General features: G+C 57.4%; 2 protein-coding genes across 2 annotated transcripts; both read right to left on the bottom strand.

Annotated features, from left to right (window-relative positions):
* Positions 1-4,016: 4,016 nt before the first annotated feature.
* On the bottom strand, positions 4,017-7,178 carry LINJ_33_3160 (hypothetical protein, unknown function; the record flags this gene model as incomplete). The annotated part of the gene is made up of 1 exon (XM_001468326.1): positions 4,017-7,178. One exon carries the CDS (start codon positions 7,176-7,178, stop codon positions 4,017-4,019), a length of 3,162 nt encoding a protein of 1,053 aa, XP_001468363.1.
* Positions 7,179-12,001: 4,823 nt separating this feature from the next.
* Positions 12,002-12,985, bottom strand: LINJ_33_3150 (hypothetical protein, unknown function; the record flags this gene model as incomplete). The annotated part of the gene is made up of 1 exon (XM_001468323.1): positions 12,002-12,985. One exon carries the CDS (start codon positions 12,983-12,985, stop codon positions 12,002-12,004), a length of 984 nt encoding a protein of 327 aa, XP_001468360.1.
* Positions 12,986-17,076: the final 4,091 nt, after the last annotated feature.

The following is a 17,076-nucleotide window of genomic DNA, read 5'->3' as shown; positions in this document are numbered from 1 at the left end:
AAGCGCGCATGCAGACAGCAACGACCCATTAAAACACAGAATACAAATCAAGATGCGGAGGGTGTGGAGAAACGCTTCCTCCTTGTCGGCGTGTGTCGGCCCAACACGAACATGTCGACAAGCATCGGCATGCAGCCACCGCTCACCTAACTCTGTCGCGCTCGGGCTAAATGCTCGTCGCCTGGGACGTGGCTCTCCCGCTCGTCGAATCGCGCCATGCGTCCAGCACGCTCGCCCTGCCCTTCATCGCCTACTCTTCCTGTGCCCGCTGCGCGATCGGCGCCTGTCGTGCACGTGGTGGGTGGGCGGTCCAGGTGCGTGCCGCACGAACGCAAGGAGGAGCCTCGAAAGCCTCAGGGGTCAGGGTCCTTCTGAGGCCCGGCACACACTGCCTGCATGCCGTGCTTCGCCCGCCCGCCCCCCAGTCCGCTCCAACCGCGGCATCCCGTAATGTGGCGTGGCGGCTCTCCGCAGTGCACACCCGATGGCTCGGTGGTGCCGTCCCGGGTGCCCTCGTCATGCCTGCCGGCGTCCGCGCCGCATCAGCCCACTCGGTCGGATGCAGGAGACGCCGCATGCTCCGCACACATGCACTGCGGGAGAGGGGGCATCGGCATGGCCCTGCATGCGCCTTCTTCCCCTCCCCCCCATCGCCCGTGCTCGGCCGGCCCCTGGATGCTTTGCTCGCATCAGACACACCATGCCAGCGGTGCTTGACAGCGCCGGCGCACACTGCTCGCACTTCCGCATCACAGTGCCTGCCTCATGGCGGCGTTGTTGCCCGGGGGCGTGCCTGGATACCTTGCCCGCATGTGCCGCGACAGGCGGGGCGCTGCCCTGAGTCTGTGGCGGCAGCGGCGCTTCGCCTTCCCCGGTATCCGCACACATACATGCGTCTGCGCACACAGCGCTCATGGTTCGTCGTGCTGAGGGGCACAGGGGACAGCGGCAGACACCCGGCAGTGGAAGCCCGTGCAGCGCAAGCGAGACATGTGTGCCCACATCACCGCGTGCAAGTCCACGGCGTGAAACACGGGCTGCTGTGAGCGTCCATCGATAGGCGAGCCCCGCATACGATATCAGGCGCATCGCCGGGTCAGACGCCCTCGTGGAGCAAGCGCGCAGGGGGGGGGGCGAAGACTCTGGTGGTGTGGAGGGGGGAGCGGGGGCACCACACTGCTGCTCCGCTAGCAGGCACCACATGCGCTGCACCCCATGCGGCCACTACCAGTCACCGGTCGTTGCAGGAATCCTAATTACGGGCAGGTGCCCGTTGTGAAAACTGGGCGAGGGTGGTCTCTTGCTGTCTTGTGAGCTTGGTATCCGTGCTCCTGTGATGTGGAACGGCTGCCGCCGAGAGGCGCTTGTCTCAGCGTGCCGCATCGCTTCGTGTGGTTTCGGGGGATGTCGTCTTGAAATCTGAGAGCGATGACCGAGTCTGTGATCCGCGCAGTTGGTGTCGGCGTCTTCTGGCATGGCTGATCGTGCAGCCCAGCCAAGGTCTTCGGTGTGCTTGATCTTGATATTCTCGCAGACATGTTGAAATGAGAGGCGCACGATGCGGACCATTTTCCGCAGCACATGTGTATACAGACGCGTTGCAGCACGCCGCCTTCCACCGTTGAAGGCCCCGTGCTGAGCGCCATGAGGATGGAGAGCGAGTCCGCAACAACAAGCACACTTGCGTACCTGCGTCTCGTGTTTGAAGTTGTCTTCTCGGCAGATCAAGCTCCAGCCCCATCGCTCAACAGTGGGTGCGGTGGATGAAAGCAAGGGCGCCCGCAGCCTCGTCTCTCGGTGGCTATGGGTGTATCAGAAAGCACTACGGCCGCTCCTGACTTTATGTGTGCCTGCATCGCATCATGTGCCCACAGCGAGTAAGGGAACTTCGAAAAGCGAGAGAGTCACTTGATGCACGCCGCTAGTTTTTCGCCCCTTCGGAAGAGCCCGTCCGCAGCCCGCCAGGTAGTGGTATGCTGAAGCACACGCAACCGCTGCGAATGAGGGAGGCGTGCGCGCGCGTTTGCAATACAACAACAGCAAGCGAGGTAAACAATACGTGAGCTCGTGAGTCTGTAGAAGATAAGCGGAAAGGCAAGGGAACGACAGAGGAAGATGAGAAGGGGGGATAGCAGGTTCCACGGCATGCTTGCACGGACTCGCATTCAACGCGAACGGGAAAGCGGTCTCAGACATAGGAGCGCGCCATCCAACGAGCAAGCGGGGGAGAAATTAAACACATTAAATGCACATAAAGAGAGAGAGAAGCGAAAACGCAGCGGATTCAGACGTGGAACAGAAAGGGGGAAAAAGAACTTCGAAAGAGAAAGAAACTCACAAACATGCTGCCGTGCACGTCTTTCGCTACATCAATCATCAACAACGCTACCTCTGCACCCTCGTCCCCCACCCCACCCCACCCCCCGCCTCCACCTCGAAAGTGCTGGTCATCGTCCACAGGGCGACAGCGTTGAGCGAGCAGAAAAGTATATGTGCACGTTTGGCTGAAAGGAATAGCACGAGAGGCGGTGGCTCAGGGTTAAGAGACGAAGCGCTGCCTCGAAAAAAAAAAAAAACAGAAAGGAAAAATGCGTACAATCATGAAGAATAACAAAACGCAGACACTCCTACCAACGAAAGAAAAGGATACAAGGTGGGGGAGATCAGATGCGATGCCGGGCATATCACTCTTGTCTGTGTGTGTGTGTGTGTGTCTGAACAAGTGAAGGGGGTCGAGAAAGGGTATCAGGAAGGGCGATGCAGCGACTGGGGCGGCACAGGGTTATGCACATATCACCGCCAGCTCCAGCGAGAAGCAAAAATGTCTTGAGTGTGCCAGTGTGTTTCACATATAGGTATGCGGGGTGTCAAGAGAGGAGAAATACAGAGGAGAGAGACAGAGATGCGAGGACAATGAAAAAAAAAGATCGGCGACACCGAATCCGCCACAGATCTAGCGAAATATCAAGAGAGAGAGAGACAGAAAAGAAAAGCCGCCAACATCACACAAACGCGTATACCCACAAGCACACGTGTATTTACGTGTGAAGCGTGGGGAGGTGTGTGGACGCGTGGCATGAGCCGCGAACTCAAGAAGCAGACAAACCGCCGCTCGCGCACACGCTGCAGGAGAGAGGGAGAAGCAAATCCAAAAGAACTCGCAAGCACAGCACAGCAAATGGAAAGACGAAGTGATTCGCAGAGACATCGAAATTCCCAACACCATCACCGCCCCGCTGCCACCACCACCACCCAGACGACTCTCCTGCGGCAACAAAAAAAACCAACGTGCACGCATAGAGAAAGACGGAGATCTGCACAGGCACGCACACACACACACATTGTAAGCCCACAAGAGTTTGAAGGGGTGCACCAAAGAGGCCAAGAGGAACGAGAGGGGGAGGTGATGCACCAAACCAGATTTCATCATAGAGAAAAAAAAAAGATGAGCAGTGTCAAGAAGACCAACAAGACGTGTGCGCCGCTTCCTCTGTGGTTTTATTTTTTTTTAGTTCACATTCCAAACGCGAAGAGGAACGTGCTCGAGTTGGCGCACTTACACACACACACACACGAAGGAGAGGGAACGCGAAGCGCCCACACAACCCAAAGCGAAACCGATCGGTAGGGCAAAACCCGTATAGAAAAAAAAAGAAATACAATGATGAAGGCGACGCCCTCTCAGGCAAAAAGAAGGAGGATGCGAGGGGAAGGAAGAGGGAGGCCCCACCCGTGGCTCTCAGCCTCCAGCACGCACGCACCGAAATGATGGCAGGCAGCCAAAGACGAACAAAAGAATAAACCAAGAGAAGAAATGTGAGAGACACCGATGCCCAAGGCGACAGTCAAGCACTAAAGCGAAAAAAAAACACCCCGCCGTGCTGCCGGCACATCGCTGCGTCCACCTTGATTCCAAAAGGAGTGACTCTTCGACCTCACATGTGCGTGCGTGCGCATCCCGGCCCCCACCCGCTTTCGTGCGTGTGCGACTTGATGGGCTGAAGAGCCCGGCCCCACTACGCGGAACCGGATACGCTGAAGCGACGTGCTTCGATGGTGCCCAGCACTTTACGGAGCGAGTCTAGTGCCTCAGCATACTTGCAGATGTCAGCCTTTAAGCTGCACTGCTGAGGGCCAGATGGGCAGTTTGCACTGCTCAATTTCTTCTGTAAGGCCGCCGTCATGTACTTGGAGGTTCGGATAAGGCGGCGCGCAGACCCGTTAAGGGGGCGGCGGTGCAGTTTCATGGACATCGCGGACTGCGTGGCAAGTGTCGCGGCAGACTCGACCTTTGTGGGATCCATACTGGCGAGAATCACCGTGTACGCCGGACCGCCAAAGGCGGATTCAAAGAGGGAAGTGGGCGCCGTGCCCTGGTCGTGTGCCAATGCAGCGGTCCACAGGTGGTGGCTCTGCTGAGAACCGATGCAGGTGAGGCAGTTCATAATTATGTCGCTGCAGGCAGACGGTACATTGTGCGACTGGAACGCCCCAAGCACATTCGCGTCATCTTCGTCATCCGACGAGATGACGTCGCTCTCCGCTTCTCGCTTGTACACCGCCTCGGCAGGCTCCGCCATCTGCTCCTCCAGCGACACGGCGCCAGCCTTGCGGTGCGTCAGCACACACGTTACCACCTGAAGGACAGATGCCTGCTCCCTAGCCGTTGCCTCGTTGTTTGGGTCAGCGGCGACGGCGTCGGCCAGGCGGCCCAGCACGATGTTGGCGTTCGCCTGCGCACTCGCCAGCGCCTTCGTGAACTCTGATTCGCTGCGCAGTGCGCGGTACTCGACACCGCCGATGCGGTGGCCAAACAGCACGCAGCTATGCATCTTGAGCTGGACAACCCTTGGCTCGGTCTGAAGAAGGTCTACCACCTCGTACCCTCGCTGTGTGGTAGCAGGGTTCGTCTTTTTCCACTCAGCTGCCTTCTGTCCCGACACATTCTTGACAAGTGCGAAGGAAAAAGCTGCCTCGAAGAAGTCTCGGTTGCCAACCTGCTTGCTGTACGTAGACTGCATGTTCTTCACCGTACTTATCACGTTCCTGAGCAGGCGCCGTTTAGCAAGCCACGCAGCACTGTCGAAGGCGGCAAGGGGCTTGGCAAGTCCCTGCGAGTCGAGGCTCAGCACGGACGCACTGTAGCCAGCGACCAGCACCTCGCCGACTTTCTGGAGAAGCCTTGACTCTACAAATGTCGAGCCCTGTCGATGTGTGGCAATCTCGTCTATGGCATACTCCGTCGTTGTCTGTTTCACCTCATCGATGACGCGCAGCTTGCTGCCAACGAGCCGCACCGGGAACGTCGAGCAGTCGATCTGCTCCTCGCCCTTCCCGGTCACCATCTTGGCGCAGCGCAGCGGAATCTCGTACAGGACGAGGGATGGGGAGCGGTGCCAGAGCTGCTGCGTCCCCGCCGCTGGTGCAGCCGGTGCATCCACAGCAGTGATAGTGCCAGCGCCTCCAGAAGGGCCTTTACCCTTCGCTATCACGGCTGCCTCCCCACTCCTCGGCGCAGTGATGCCGAGGCTCCCCCTGCTGGCTTGTGATCCGGCGGGGCTGTGCAAGCTGGCAACCGACATGGGCAGCTGCTGATTCCGTGGCTCTTGAGGGGGCACCGGTGCGTCGGTTGTCGGAGGAGTCGACGGTGAACGAGCAGGAGACGCCTGCTTTAGAGCGAGCACGGGTTCGGATGGAAGCGCTGGGCGACTCTCCGAGGCGCTAGCGTTACTGAGGCAACTCGACTTCGGCGACTCCATCGGCACGCGCGGAGCCGCATTTGTAGTTGACTCCTGTGCGAAGTTGCGAGACGCTTGGCGCTGCAATAGCTCACGCAGCCGCTGATCTCGCGCAGCTTTATTGGCCGCCTCCCGGGCCTGCATTTCCTGCTCCAATCGACGCCGCTCCTGTTCCCGCGCATAGAGTCGCTGCTGCATGTCGGCCTCTTGCTGACGCGCCTGATCGCCCTTTGACGCAGGCTGCGCTGCCTTCTTGAAGCTTGAGACGCGATTCAGAATGCTCTGCGTGCGGGGCAAGAGAATGCCGCCAGCTGCTCTTGTCGCTGCTTGTGGATCAGCTGCGGCCGGCGGCGCGGCGGTGGGGACCACGCTAGTCGCAGTGTTCTTCTCCGCCAGGAACGACGGATATCTCACCAGCGTTGGCTGTGGTGACACCGCTTGTGGCCGATCAAGCAGAACATGCTGCTGCCAGCCCCACGGAGCCTGCGGTGAAGCAGGCATCACGTTACCGTTCATCGCGTTGTACTGCGAGGGTGCCGCTCCGTTGCTCGTGTCTGGGATCTCACAGCAGTGTTCTTGCTGCTGCTGCTGCGGTAGCATGTTGGGCATGGGGGGACAGCTGTGCATGGGGAGTAGATACAGAAGTGGCGGCGCCATCATACCTTGAGGGGTCATTACGTAGGGAAGCGGTGGTAGATGGCGAGCATTGGTGAGCTGCGGCGGCGGAAACAAAGGGCTGCCGCAGTACGGCGAGTACGGCTGCGCCTGAGCGTTTTGTGTGGGCCTGCTGGAATTCCTGTCATACCCTGGAGATGACGGATAAGGAGCGTACTGCTGCTGAGGCTCCTGAACCGCGCCGCCTGCAGCAAAGAGCAGTCGGCTACTGCGGCGCGCAACGAAGGGATTTCCTGAAAACTCGCCAGGCTGGATCGAGCCACTGTAATGGTGACGTGCACTGCCATCACTGTCACACGTTTGGCCGTTGCTGGGGGTCATCGGGTGCGCCGAAGAGGGAAACCCTATGCCCTGTGGGTACGGTTTCTGTTCTCGCTGTGGTGCACAAGGGTAGGGCTGTTGTGACGGTTGAGACTGACGCTGCTGCGAGGGCGGAGTGACGCTCAAGCCGCTGTTGGGAAGCAGGCCGCCGCCAACACCTTGCTGCTGAGAAGGACGACGGAAAGAGGACCCGCTCCTGGACTGGTTGCGACTGAGGTGCTTGCTAGTGCGCTCGCGAGCCGGGTCGCCCCCCAGCACGGCGAAAGAACCTCTGCGGGAGAGGTGGTCACCACCACCACCACCGCCTGGTGCATGGATGCTACTGTTCGTGTTATTGCTGCGACTTGTGCTGCACGCGCTCATGGATCCTCTTCGTCCGTCCTCGCTCTGGTGCCGCCGCATCTCCGCAGTTTCCATGGGCACTACACGCTTGCGTCGCCCCATTTTGTAGAGGTGACGTTCTAAGAAATGCGAGGCAGGACCGCCCAAGTACGCACGGATCGCCTCAGCCGAGGATGATGGGAAAAGAGGAAGGCTCGAGGGGAGTCGGCAGCCGTGTGAGCCCGCCCACCGGTATAGAAGTAGCAGCGCACGCACAAGAGAGCAGGCGAAGGAAGGGGCCAGCACACATCGTCCTGCAGGCAGGACAATGAGCAGGCCGACGGAGCGAGAGCGAGAAACGGAAGACGCGGTGCGGAAAAAAATGTATCTCGAATAATCGGTGGCACACGAGAAACAAAAACAAAACCCATCAGGGGAGAGCGAGAGCGCAGCAGGAAAGAAACAAACCAAGAGAGCCTGCCTCCGAGGCACTGTTGAAGATTGCTCTGGTAACCTGAACCTTCCGAGTGAACGGGGAAGGGGGTTCGATCGCTGTCATGTGTACATGCGTGCGCACGAGTTGGGTGGGTACAGGGAGGGTAGATCAGCACAGAGTCCGGGCCACGCATGCGAGAAGATATAGCAAATACAAAAACAAAAAAAAACAGAAAAGATGGGGAGACATAGTTTAAAGGGGCTCACAGAAGTGTGTAGAGCAACCTGCCCAACGAGAGAGGTAGCGGGAGTCTGGGTGACCCACGGCTCCACCAACGAGATGCACAGAGCGACAAGTCTCGGTTACACCAGTGCACAAACATCCCCCGTCTCTTCTATGAATCCCACCTTCCCAAAAAGGTGATGAGGGCGGGGGCAATGGACCACTCCTGGGAAACGTTCGTGCGCTTGTGCCGCTTGTCAGCCCACCACTACAGCGTCCTCCCTTACACTCACAAATCGCGTGCATGGGTCGTGTTCCGACCCTTGCGCTCAGCTGGAGTCCAGTCACACGCATTTGGCGTGCACGCACACTGCCCTCTTTTCCTTTTCTTGGTTTGTCTCCAAGCACGGCACAAACTCATACGATACACACGACGCAGGCACAAAACAACAACGACGGAAGCATGCAAGCACGAGCATACCAGCGCATGTGTACACAAGTATATGCACACAGCAATATACACACATATACATATATATATATATGCATGCACACGCGCAACACCGAAAAACAAATGACGCACAGGACAAAAAGAAGAGGGCGCATAGAGAGAGTGAGGAACGGAGGGACATCAGCCACACAGTGAAACGCGCACTAAGAAGGCGTGCAGGCGCGGTAAGCAAATCGAGACAGGATGAGTATGGACGAGAAAAGAGAAACATTCAAAAAAAATAGAGCAGGTCAGGGCAGACTTACGCGATCCCCCAAAAAACGCATGAACGCACATCGACGGCGAGCGAGCGAGTGAGACGCGCACTCAAGCACAACAAACAGAGGAGACGAAAAAAACGCTACTGACGAATACAGCCGTTTATTGGCATCTTTGTCGTCAATACTTTTACGGTGTGTCTGTGCGCGTGTGTACGTCATGCCCTCTGTTCCCACCCCCGCCGTAGTGCGGACTCCATGGCAAGCACCTCAGTCATAGGAGGTTCCGCCGCACGTGTGTCGCATGGGCATTATGGGAGAATCAACCCTCCGCCCCACTTTGTCCTTGATCTATGCTACGGGAGCACATGTGAGCACCGAGGTGCGTTGCAGATGTCCCTCCTCCGCTCTCCTTCCGCCTTCCCCACTCCCACTCCGCAACCTTCTTTCACCGGTCTTTCGCTCTTGCAGACAGCGGATGCGCACTGGAAGGGCGAAGAGTACCGGCACGCTTCCTATGCGATGAGGGGCCGCAACATCAAGAAAGGACGGAGAGATGTAGGAACAGAGAAATGAAGCGCTGCACACATAAACTCCCCCCGCCACGAGCGAACATAATATGCGGAAAGGCATAAAAAAAAGACACAAAAAAATGTCCCTCAAAACGTAGGCAAGCCCGCCTCACACGAATCACACAGCGAGACAAGCGGTGCGGAAGATCATCACGAATAAGAGCACACCACGATGATGGCGACTGCGCCAGCCGGCCGACTAATCCGTCTCAAAACAGAAGAGAACTATGAAGGATAACAAAAACGATGTGACAATAGAGCCGCGCATGCAGGCAGCAACGACACATTAAAACACAGAATACAAATCAAGATGCGGAGGGTGTGGAGAAACGCTTCCTCCTTGTCGGCGTGTGTCGGCCCAACACGAACATGTCGACAAGCATCGGCATGCAGCCACCGCTCACCTAACTCTGTCGCGCTCGGGCTAAATGCTCGTCGCCTGGGACGTGGCTCTCCCGCTCGTCGAATCGCGCCATGCGTCCAGCACGCTCGCCCTGCCCTTCATCGCCTACTCTTCCTGTGCCCGCTGCGCGATCGGCGCCTGTCGTGCACGTGGTGGGTGGGCGGTCCAGGTGCGTGCCGCACGAACGCAAGGAGGAGCCTCGAAAGCCTCAGGGGTCAGGGTCCTTCTGAGGCCCGGCACACACTGCCTGCATGCCGTGCTTCGCCCGCCCGCCCCCCAGTCCGCTCCAACCGCGGCATCCCGTAATGTGGCGTGGCGGCTCTCCGCAGTGCACACCCGATGGCTCGGTGGTGCCGTCCCGGGTGCCCTCGTCATGCCTGCCGGCGTCCGCGCCGCATCAGCCCACTCGGTCGGATGCAGGAGACGCCGCATGCTCCGCACACATGCACTGCGGGAGAGGGGGCATCGGCATGGCCCTGCATGCGCCTTCTTCCCCTCCCCCCCATCGCCCGTGCTCGGCCGGCCCCTGGATGCTTTGCTCGCATCAGACACACCATGCCAGCGGTGCTTGACAGCGCCGGCGCACACTGCTCGCACTTCCGCATCACAGTGCCTGCCTCATGGCGGCGTTGTTGCCCGGGGGCGTGCCTGGATACCTTGCCCGCATGTGCCGCGACAGGCGGGGCGCTGCCCTGAGTCTGTGGCGGCAGCGGCGCTTCGCCTTCCCCGGTATCCGCACACATACATGCGTCTGCGCACACAGCGCTCATGGTTCGTCGTGCTGAGGGGCACAGGGGACAGCGGCAGACACCCGGCAGTGGAAGCCCGTGCAGCGCAAGCGAGACATGTGTGCCCACATCACCGCGTGCAAGTCCACGGCGTGAAACACGGGCTGCTGTGAGCGTCCATCGATAGGCGAGCCCCGCATACGATATCAGGCGCATCGCCGGGTCAGACGCCCTCGTGGAGCAAGCGCGCAGGGGGGGGGGCGAAGACTCTGGTGGTGTGGAGGGGGGAGCGGGGGCACCACACTGCTGCTCCGCTAGCAGGCACCACATGCGCTGCACCCCATGCGGCCACTACCAGTCACCCGCAGCCTCGAAGTTCGCCATGTGGTGCCTCTCCCTCGGGGTGGCACTGAGACTCCCCTCCACCAGCAGGGCCGTGTGAGGGCCGGGCAGGTACGTTCGAGACACGGGGGCACTCCGCCCACAGCGGATGGATGGTGAAAGCCTGCGCACGGTCGCAGATGGCTCCAACCCACCGCCGGTATCAGTAGCCTTACGTCGCTCTGATCTTCCCCCCTCCTACGTCGTACATACTTGAACCTTTCACCAGCACAAGTTTTTCGGCATTTGGCAGGAATAAGAGTGCTGTCTGAGTTCCTCAGAAAATCGGAAAAGATCTGACAGCACGCGAAACGGACAGCCGCCATCAGGGGCACACGCAGATTGCACACCTCGGAAAGAGGGGAAAGATGCAGGCAGAACAAAGACGGACGCAAAATGGAAAAGTCGACACGTCGAAATGTCCACGGTGTTGGGGAACGTGAACACACCAACGAGAGGAGGAGCACATAGCTCCTACATCAGTCGAGCGCGAGAGGTTCAGGGGCTCCTTGAGCTAAGCAAGCGCGCGTACTAAGACTTTCCACTGAACCAGCATCAAGGTGCACGCTTCACGAATATTTGGCCTAACGAAAAGCAAAATGAGAGAGCAAGAGGCGGCGAGAGAAGAGAAGGTCCTGTGCGGATGGGGTAGCAGTAAAGAAGCTGACGCGCGAAAGAACATCGTTGCGCGGCGTAGACGTATCAGAAATTGGAAGGCGGAGTGGCGGCTGCAGTGGTGGGATCCATTCACTCTGGAACACCCTCAAGCAAGCAAAGGAGGCAACGAAAAGAGACGCAAGGGCGAGGTGGACAGAGAAGACTGAGTCGTGTGCAGAGCAGATGGCGCGATGACATCCGTGATTAAGATGAGAAAGGCACGAAAAAAAAAATCTAAAAGAAGGAGAGGGAGGGAAAGCAAGTGTAAAGCAGGGAAGCACAAACACAAGAGTTGGTAGTGAGTCGCAAAAGGAATTCCATGGTGAAAAGCAAACAAACAAAAAAATATTGCATGTCGAAGAACGCAGGCACAGGCCCCTCCCCTTTCTTTCACTCTCACACACATGCACGAAAACACACACGCGCATAAACACGTGTACACTTCCGTTGGACTCGCGCGCACGTTACGCTCTCTGTTTGACTTTTCTACACAAGGAGAACAGAAGTAGGGGGGGCGAAGAGTAGCTATGAATCCATCGACGCCAGAGAAGGCAAAAAGAAAAACGCACAATAGAAAAGGAGACAGTTGGATGCTGCATCCGATTCTTGACGATGGAGAGACACTATCAACAGCGCCATCAGCCGACCAACTTCCCAACAATGAAGAAAAAAAAAGTGAGGAAGAAGGAGTAGTGTAGCCGGCTTAGAAGAAAAAATGTATCGTGCCACTCGATAAAGATGGCAAGGGAAAGGAAAGGGCCCGCTCAAGCCCTCGTGGGCCATCCGCAGGATTCAAAAAGGCGAGGCGTATCTTCGACACCTCTTGCCTTCAGCTAACCCTATTGTTGCCGCATACTTGGAAGACGCTTGAGGCTGCCCTCGTTCTTCAGCTGGTTGACCTCGTTTCGGCGCATCGAGTTCTGCCGCCGCAGCGAGCTCTGCCGCTTCAGGCCTCCGCTGAGGTTCGATGTAGTGCGGCACATGACTTCCGAGGGCAGGGCGTGCTCCATCGGTGGCGGCGGCTGATACCCGGGCTGCGGCATGGCTGGCTGCTGCCGTTGCATGTGGGCCCGCTGCGTCTGCTGCAGAAGTGGCTCCTTCTTCCTTTGCTGGCCGCCGTTGAGATCGTCCTTGCTGAGAGACGACGGAGCTGGATGATAGAGGGGCTCATAGTACATCACGTAATAGTCCACGTACTGCTGGTACAGCTCCGGGTACTGCAAGCGCAGCAGGCGGTAGTAAAAGATGAGCTGCTGCTGGTACTCGGGCGGGTACTGCGCGAGAAGGTTTCCAGGAGGAAACGGAAGCGGCTTACCGTCGTCCTGCACCGCCACAGACGACTGCACCTGCGGGTTGACTGCGCTGTTGAAGATGCCGTTGAAGTTGATGCTGTTCCCCTCCGACGCTTGACCAGCAGAGCCGGCGGCGAAGAGAGCGGCATTGCCGTTTTGCAAATTGTTTACTCCCCCCATCCCCGCAGCGCCATAGCTCATCAAATGACTGCCGTACATGCCCTGAGTTCCATAGCCAGCAGCACGGGCGGCATCCGCTTGCTGCGGGCCCATGTGCCCATCCTGCACGTCCCTTATCATGGGCCTCGGGCCGTACGTCGACAGGCCGTCCATCATACCGCCACCAGGCTGCTGCCCTATCATCATACCCGGCATGCTACCGCGCTGCTGTCGCAGCTGCATGGTGCTGATGGGCTCTAGGTGGTAGGCGCGAGACGCGACCGCCTGTCGGTTGCCCTGCATGCTCTGTGGCTGTTGCTGATGCACGGCCCATTCCATCTGCCGAGGGTACATGTTGCCTTGCATCTGCATGAAGCCGGCACGGTGGTGCACGGTGAGGGAAAGGAGGGACAGACCACGTAGGCGATAGTGGGCGAAGATGGAGCGAAAAGGAGGGGGCCTCAGCGAGTGAATGACGGAGTAGACAGTGGTGTTGAGGCAACGGAAGCTTGTTGCAAACAGGTGAACGGACGGCAAGACACACCTACAGCTACACACACGCACACACAGAAGCTCTTGAAAAAGAGCGAGGGCAGCAGGCAAAGCGCAGCAGACCTCGATAGCACACGTGCTCGTGTATGTTGTATGATTTTGGCGGTGTAGGGGAGTGAATGCACGCAGCAGATACCAAAAAAAAAAGCAATAGGGTTCCCAAGACCGCAGTCAGTGAGCGCCAATTTGTGTGTGTGTGTAAGCAAGTGGTGAAGCGCAGCTGGATACGATGGGGCGACCCAAACGTTAGATGCAGTAATGGCACGGTAGAAGAAGTGCATGAAGGGTGGGTCGCACGCGCACACCGCACGAGAGCGAGAGCGCGACCAGAACAAAGAAATGGCCGAGGGCGAAGTGGTGGGGATGCGAGTGAGGAAGCACTGGGAGAAAACGGAGAAGTCATCCATGCGGCACCGAAAAGCGGAGCGGTGGTGATGCAAGTCGAAGTGTGTTTGCGCATGCGCCTACACGCTTGGTGGCACACAAGCCTTCGCTGAGCGTGAGCACACAGTTGCTCCGCCCATCATTCCTTTGATCCTCACTGGAAACGCCCGAAGCAGGGGAGAAAGGAGCACCTGCGTCACATTCGAGCAGTGTCTGTTGCACGGAATAGCAAAGGAAGGGGGAGGGGGGCTGCAGCATCGCGCCGCATGTCAGATTTTCTGAGAGGGGAGTCGTTTCATCCGCAGCATGCGTCCTTTTACATACAAGCACATCCTTGAGATCCCCAAATCGTGCGACGCGCGCGAGTGTTCGCCGTCAACCCACGCATAGAGAATACAGGCAAGAGAGGAAGAAGAGTGGACACCTCTATTGTGTATATGCTCTTTAGCAATAGCATAGTTTCTTTTTTTTTTAGGGGTGATGTGCCGCGGGCGACTTTGCGTCTTGTGGGTGCGATGCTGGTGAGACAAGTGAAGGGAAGGAGACGAAGAAAAACAAGGACGGAAGCATGGAGGAAGAGAGAGAGAAAGAGAGGGGAACGCGTGCAGGTAAAAAAAAAATACACAACCGCGCATACAACAGGATCAACAACGGCACAAGGATACATAAAACAGAAAGGGAGTCTGCCGAGCTTTTCCCATCACTGCTCCACGGCACACAGGCATACACACAAAGAGAAAAAACAGGCAAAAAGTCGTATTCGGCGGCAGCGACAGCTTTCATCGCTGCACATCGAACGGAGAAGAGGAGGTACGAGGAAAACGCAACGGGAGAGGGAGAATGCACACAGCGCCGAAAGAAAAGAGGAGAGGCACACGTGGATGCACATATATCTGCATCAAACGCTCAGACCCACACAGATGCAGCTGCAAAGAACAGAGGGACGCCACAGGCATACAGAGACAGACCCTTCCAACAAAAAATCAGGCAAGGCAGAGGCGGACATTGTAGAGCAATGAAAGCGAAAGGGAAGAGACATCTGCGGCAGAAAATGCAGAGGCAACCCCAAAAAGAGAGAAAGCGAGTGCTTTCACAGCTGGAAGCGTCACACAGAAAGAGAACAGCCTGGAGAAACGAGAGAGAGAGGACCCACAAGAACGACCGTGAAGCGTCTTTGTGTATGAAAGAGACCCAAAAAAAAAGCAATAACCACATGCGCTCATCGCGTGTACACTTCCCTTTTCGTCGAGAGTGTGAGAAAGAGGGGAGAGAGGATGGAAGGGAGAGGACGTTACACCGAGGCCATAGCAGCCGGGGTAGGGCGCGCCTTTTTGTATACAAGAGCACAAATACGCGTACGTGCTGCGTCTGTGTCCTGGCAAGAGTGCACGCCCATGAGGCCACGGGGGGGAGGGCCGTTCTCAAAGCGAATGGAAACAAGAGGTGGCACTGACAGGTGGAGGAAAGATATCGTGTCCACGCGACCATGAAAGCTCGATCGTCCCCCTCACTGCCGCTCCCCCACCCCGATCTCGTCGCAGCGTTAGGCCCGGAGAGAAGCGTACAGAAGCGACAAAAAAAAAACGAGCTCAAAAATAAAGCACACGAAAAAAAGGCACCATTCCTTTCCGTGGACACCGGCGCACTCACTTGCCGGTATGGGGAGTAGGGGGAAAAGGTAACGACGAGGGAGCAAGCGAGAGTTGGTCGTCCGCATTCACGGGGCCAAGGCACGCCTGCAGCGCTGCATATATGTGCATATATATATATATACAACGTAGACGTGTAAAGAAGAAAAAGAGGAGGTGTTCAGGCACATCAACCATCAAGCAACGAGGTGAAAAGAATGAGAACGAAGAAACCACAGATGAGAGAAATCGACGACTGGAAAAAAAAAGAGGAAAAAGAAAGCATGCTAACAGAAGACAAAAAATAAAAAGGGGTGGGTGGGGAGAAGTCCGAGAACACGCACACGCACAATGCCGGCATGGGAGACGTCGAGCTTGAGCATAACCGTAACAGTGGAAAGAAGGCAAGAGAAAAAATAAAAGAGAAGTACAACGAGCCCAAGAAAGGAGAAAGGAAAAAAGAGAGGCAGACAACAGCAATGCCCCCACCCCGCCCCACCCACACACCAAAAAAAAAAGAGGGAGAAAGAGTACGTCGCTAGAAACACATGAGACGAACGCATACTGGTGTGGCGCACAGGTGAACAGCGGAGCGAGGTGAAGGGGAGCGAAGCAGGTTGCTGGCGCGGGTGCTGTGGCGCTGCAAACAAAAAAAAACGTGTGTGGGGCATTCGATATCCCTACATCGCACGCACGCACGTGCTTCATACCCGGTTTTGGTTACGATAAACGCCTGCACTTGTACTGTTCTTCTTCGCGGCCAGGCGACGCTTGCAGGTTTGCCCTCTCCTTTTTTCAGTGACGCTTCGGTGCTCTTTGAGCCTCTTGGCACGTAGGAATGGTGGGGTGGGGAGGGAGGGAGGGGGTGGTGGCTCAGAGCGGCACCCAGGTGAAACGACATCCTCCCCAGGAAAGAAGAAACGACAACAAACAAAAGAGAGGGAGGGCACAGGCAGTCCGACCGCAGCGACCCGTAAGCACGCGGGCGCAGACGTGGCAAAGTGTGAAGGACGAGAATTGACGGAAGAGCGTGCATCACATGATGCGGGAGACTACCACGGCAGCGCAGACGTATCCACGCGCACACACTTTGCGCCTCGTCGAGCGCACATGGCAAAGCCGCAAAAAAAAAAGCACCACCACCTCCATCTGCCCCGCTGAAGCGGAAAGGGAAGCAGCGGGAAAAGGAGCGTGCGCGAGCACAGGCACATGGAGAGATGCGTCGATGGCACAAAAAGCACACGGAGCACCCGCGAGACAGTTCGGGAGACCATAAGAATAGTCCACAGCCACGAATGAGCGTATCCGTGTCGAACACCAATGAAACGAGGAAGAAAGGTGGGAGCACACGCACGCACGCACAGTTGGGTCCGAGGCACCACAAGCGCGCTGCTTGCCACAAGCACGAGTATAGAGCCCGAAGTGTGCGACATGCTCTTTGACTCTGTATGTGTATCTGTATATACGTGTCTGTCGGTAGCGATCACTCGAAAGGCACGTAGATTTCGCTCGTTGTGCTGGTGGTACTGGTGGTCTCTGGATGGCTCAAGCAACGATGGCTGCACGCACCTCTGTGAGGAGTGGCCGCGTCTGTGTCTCTGTACGTAAACCTCTGAGTCAGTCATCAATGTGTGCACGGGGGAGGGGATGGCGCTGCTCGCAGTGGGCATCACGGATCGAATTGGGTAGGGTGCCTTAGGGATGCGGAGTAGGACTCCGCGGACAGGGATGAATACACGTAAATTCAAACGAGAAGAGCCCATATAAATCCGCGCACAACGTCATCGCACTCCAACTTCACTCCTCCATCCTCTCTCCGTACCACACACAGACCTGCCATCACGCTTCCCTCCTCTCCGGGTCTCTCCCTCTTCCCGAAAGAGAGAGAGGGAAGCGAGG

This window comes from Leishmania infantum, chromosome 33 (assembly GCF_000002875.2).
Source record: "Leishmania infantum JPCM5 genome chromosome 33".
NCBI classification, from domain to species: Eukaryota; Euglenozoa; class Kinetoplastea; order Trypanosomatida; family Trypanosomatidae; genus Leishmania; species Leishmania infantum.
Note: the sequence above shows the minus strand (reverse complement) of the source record. Positions and strands in the feature narration are given on the sequence as shown.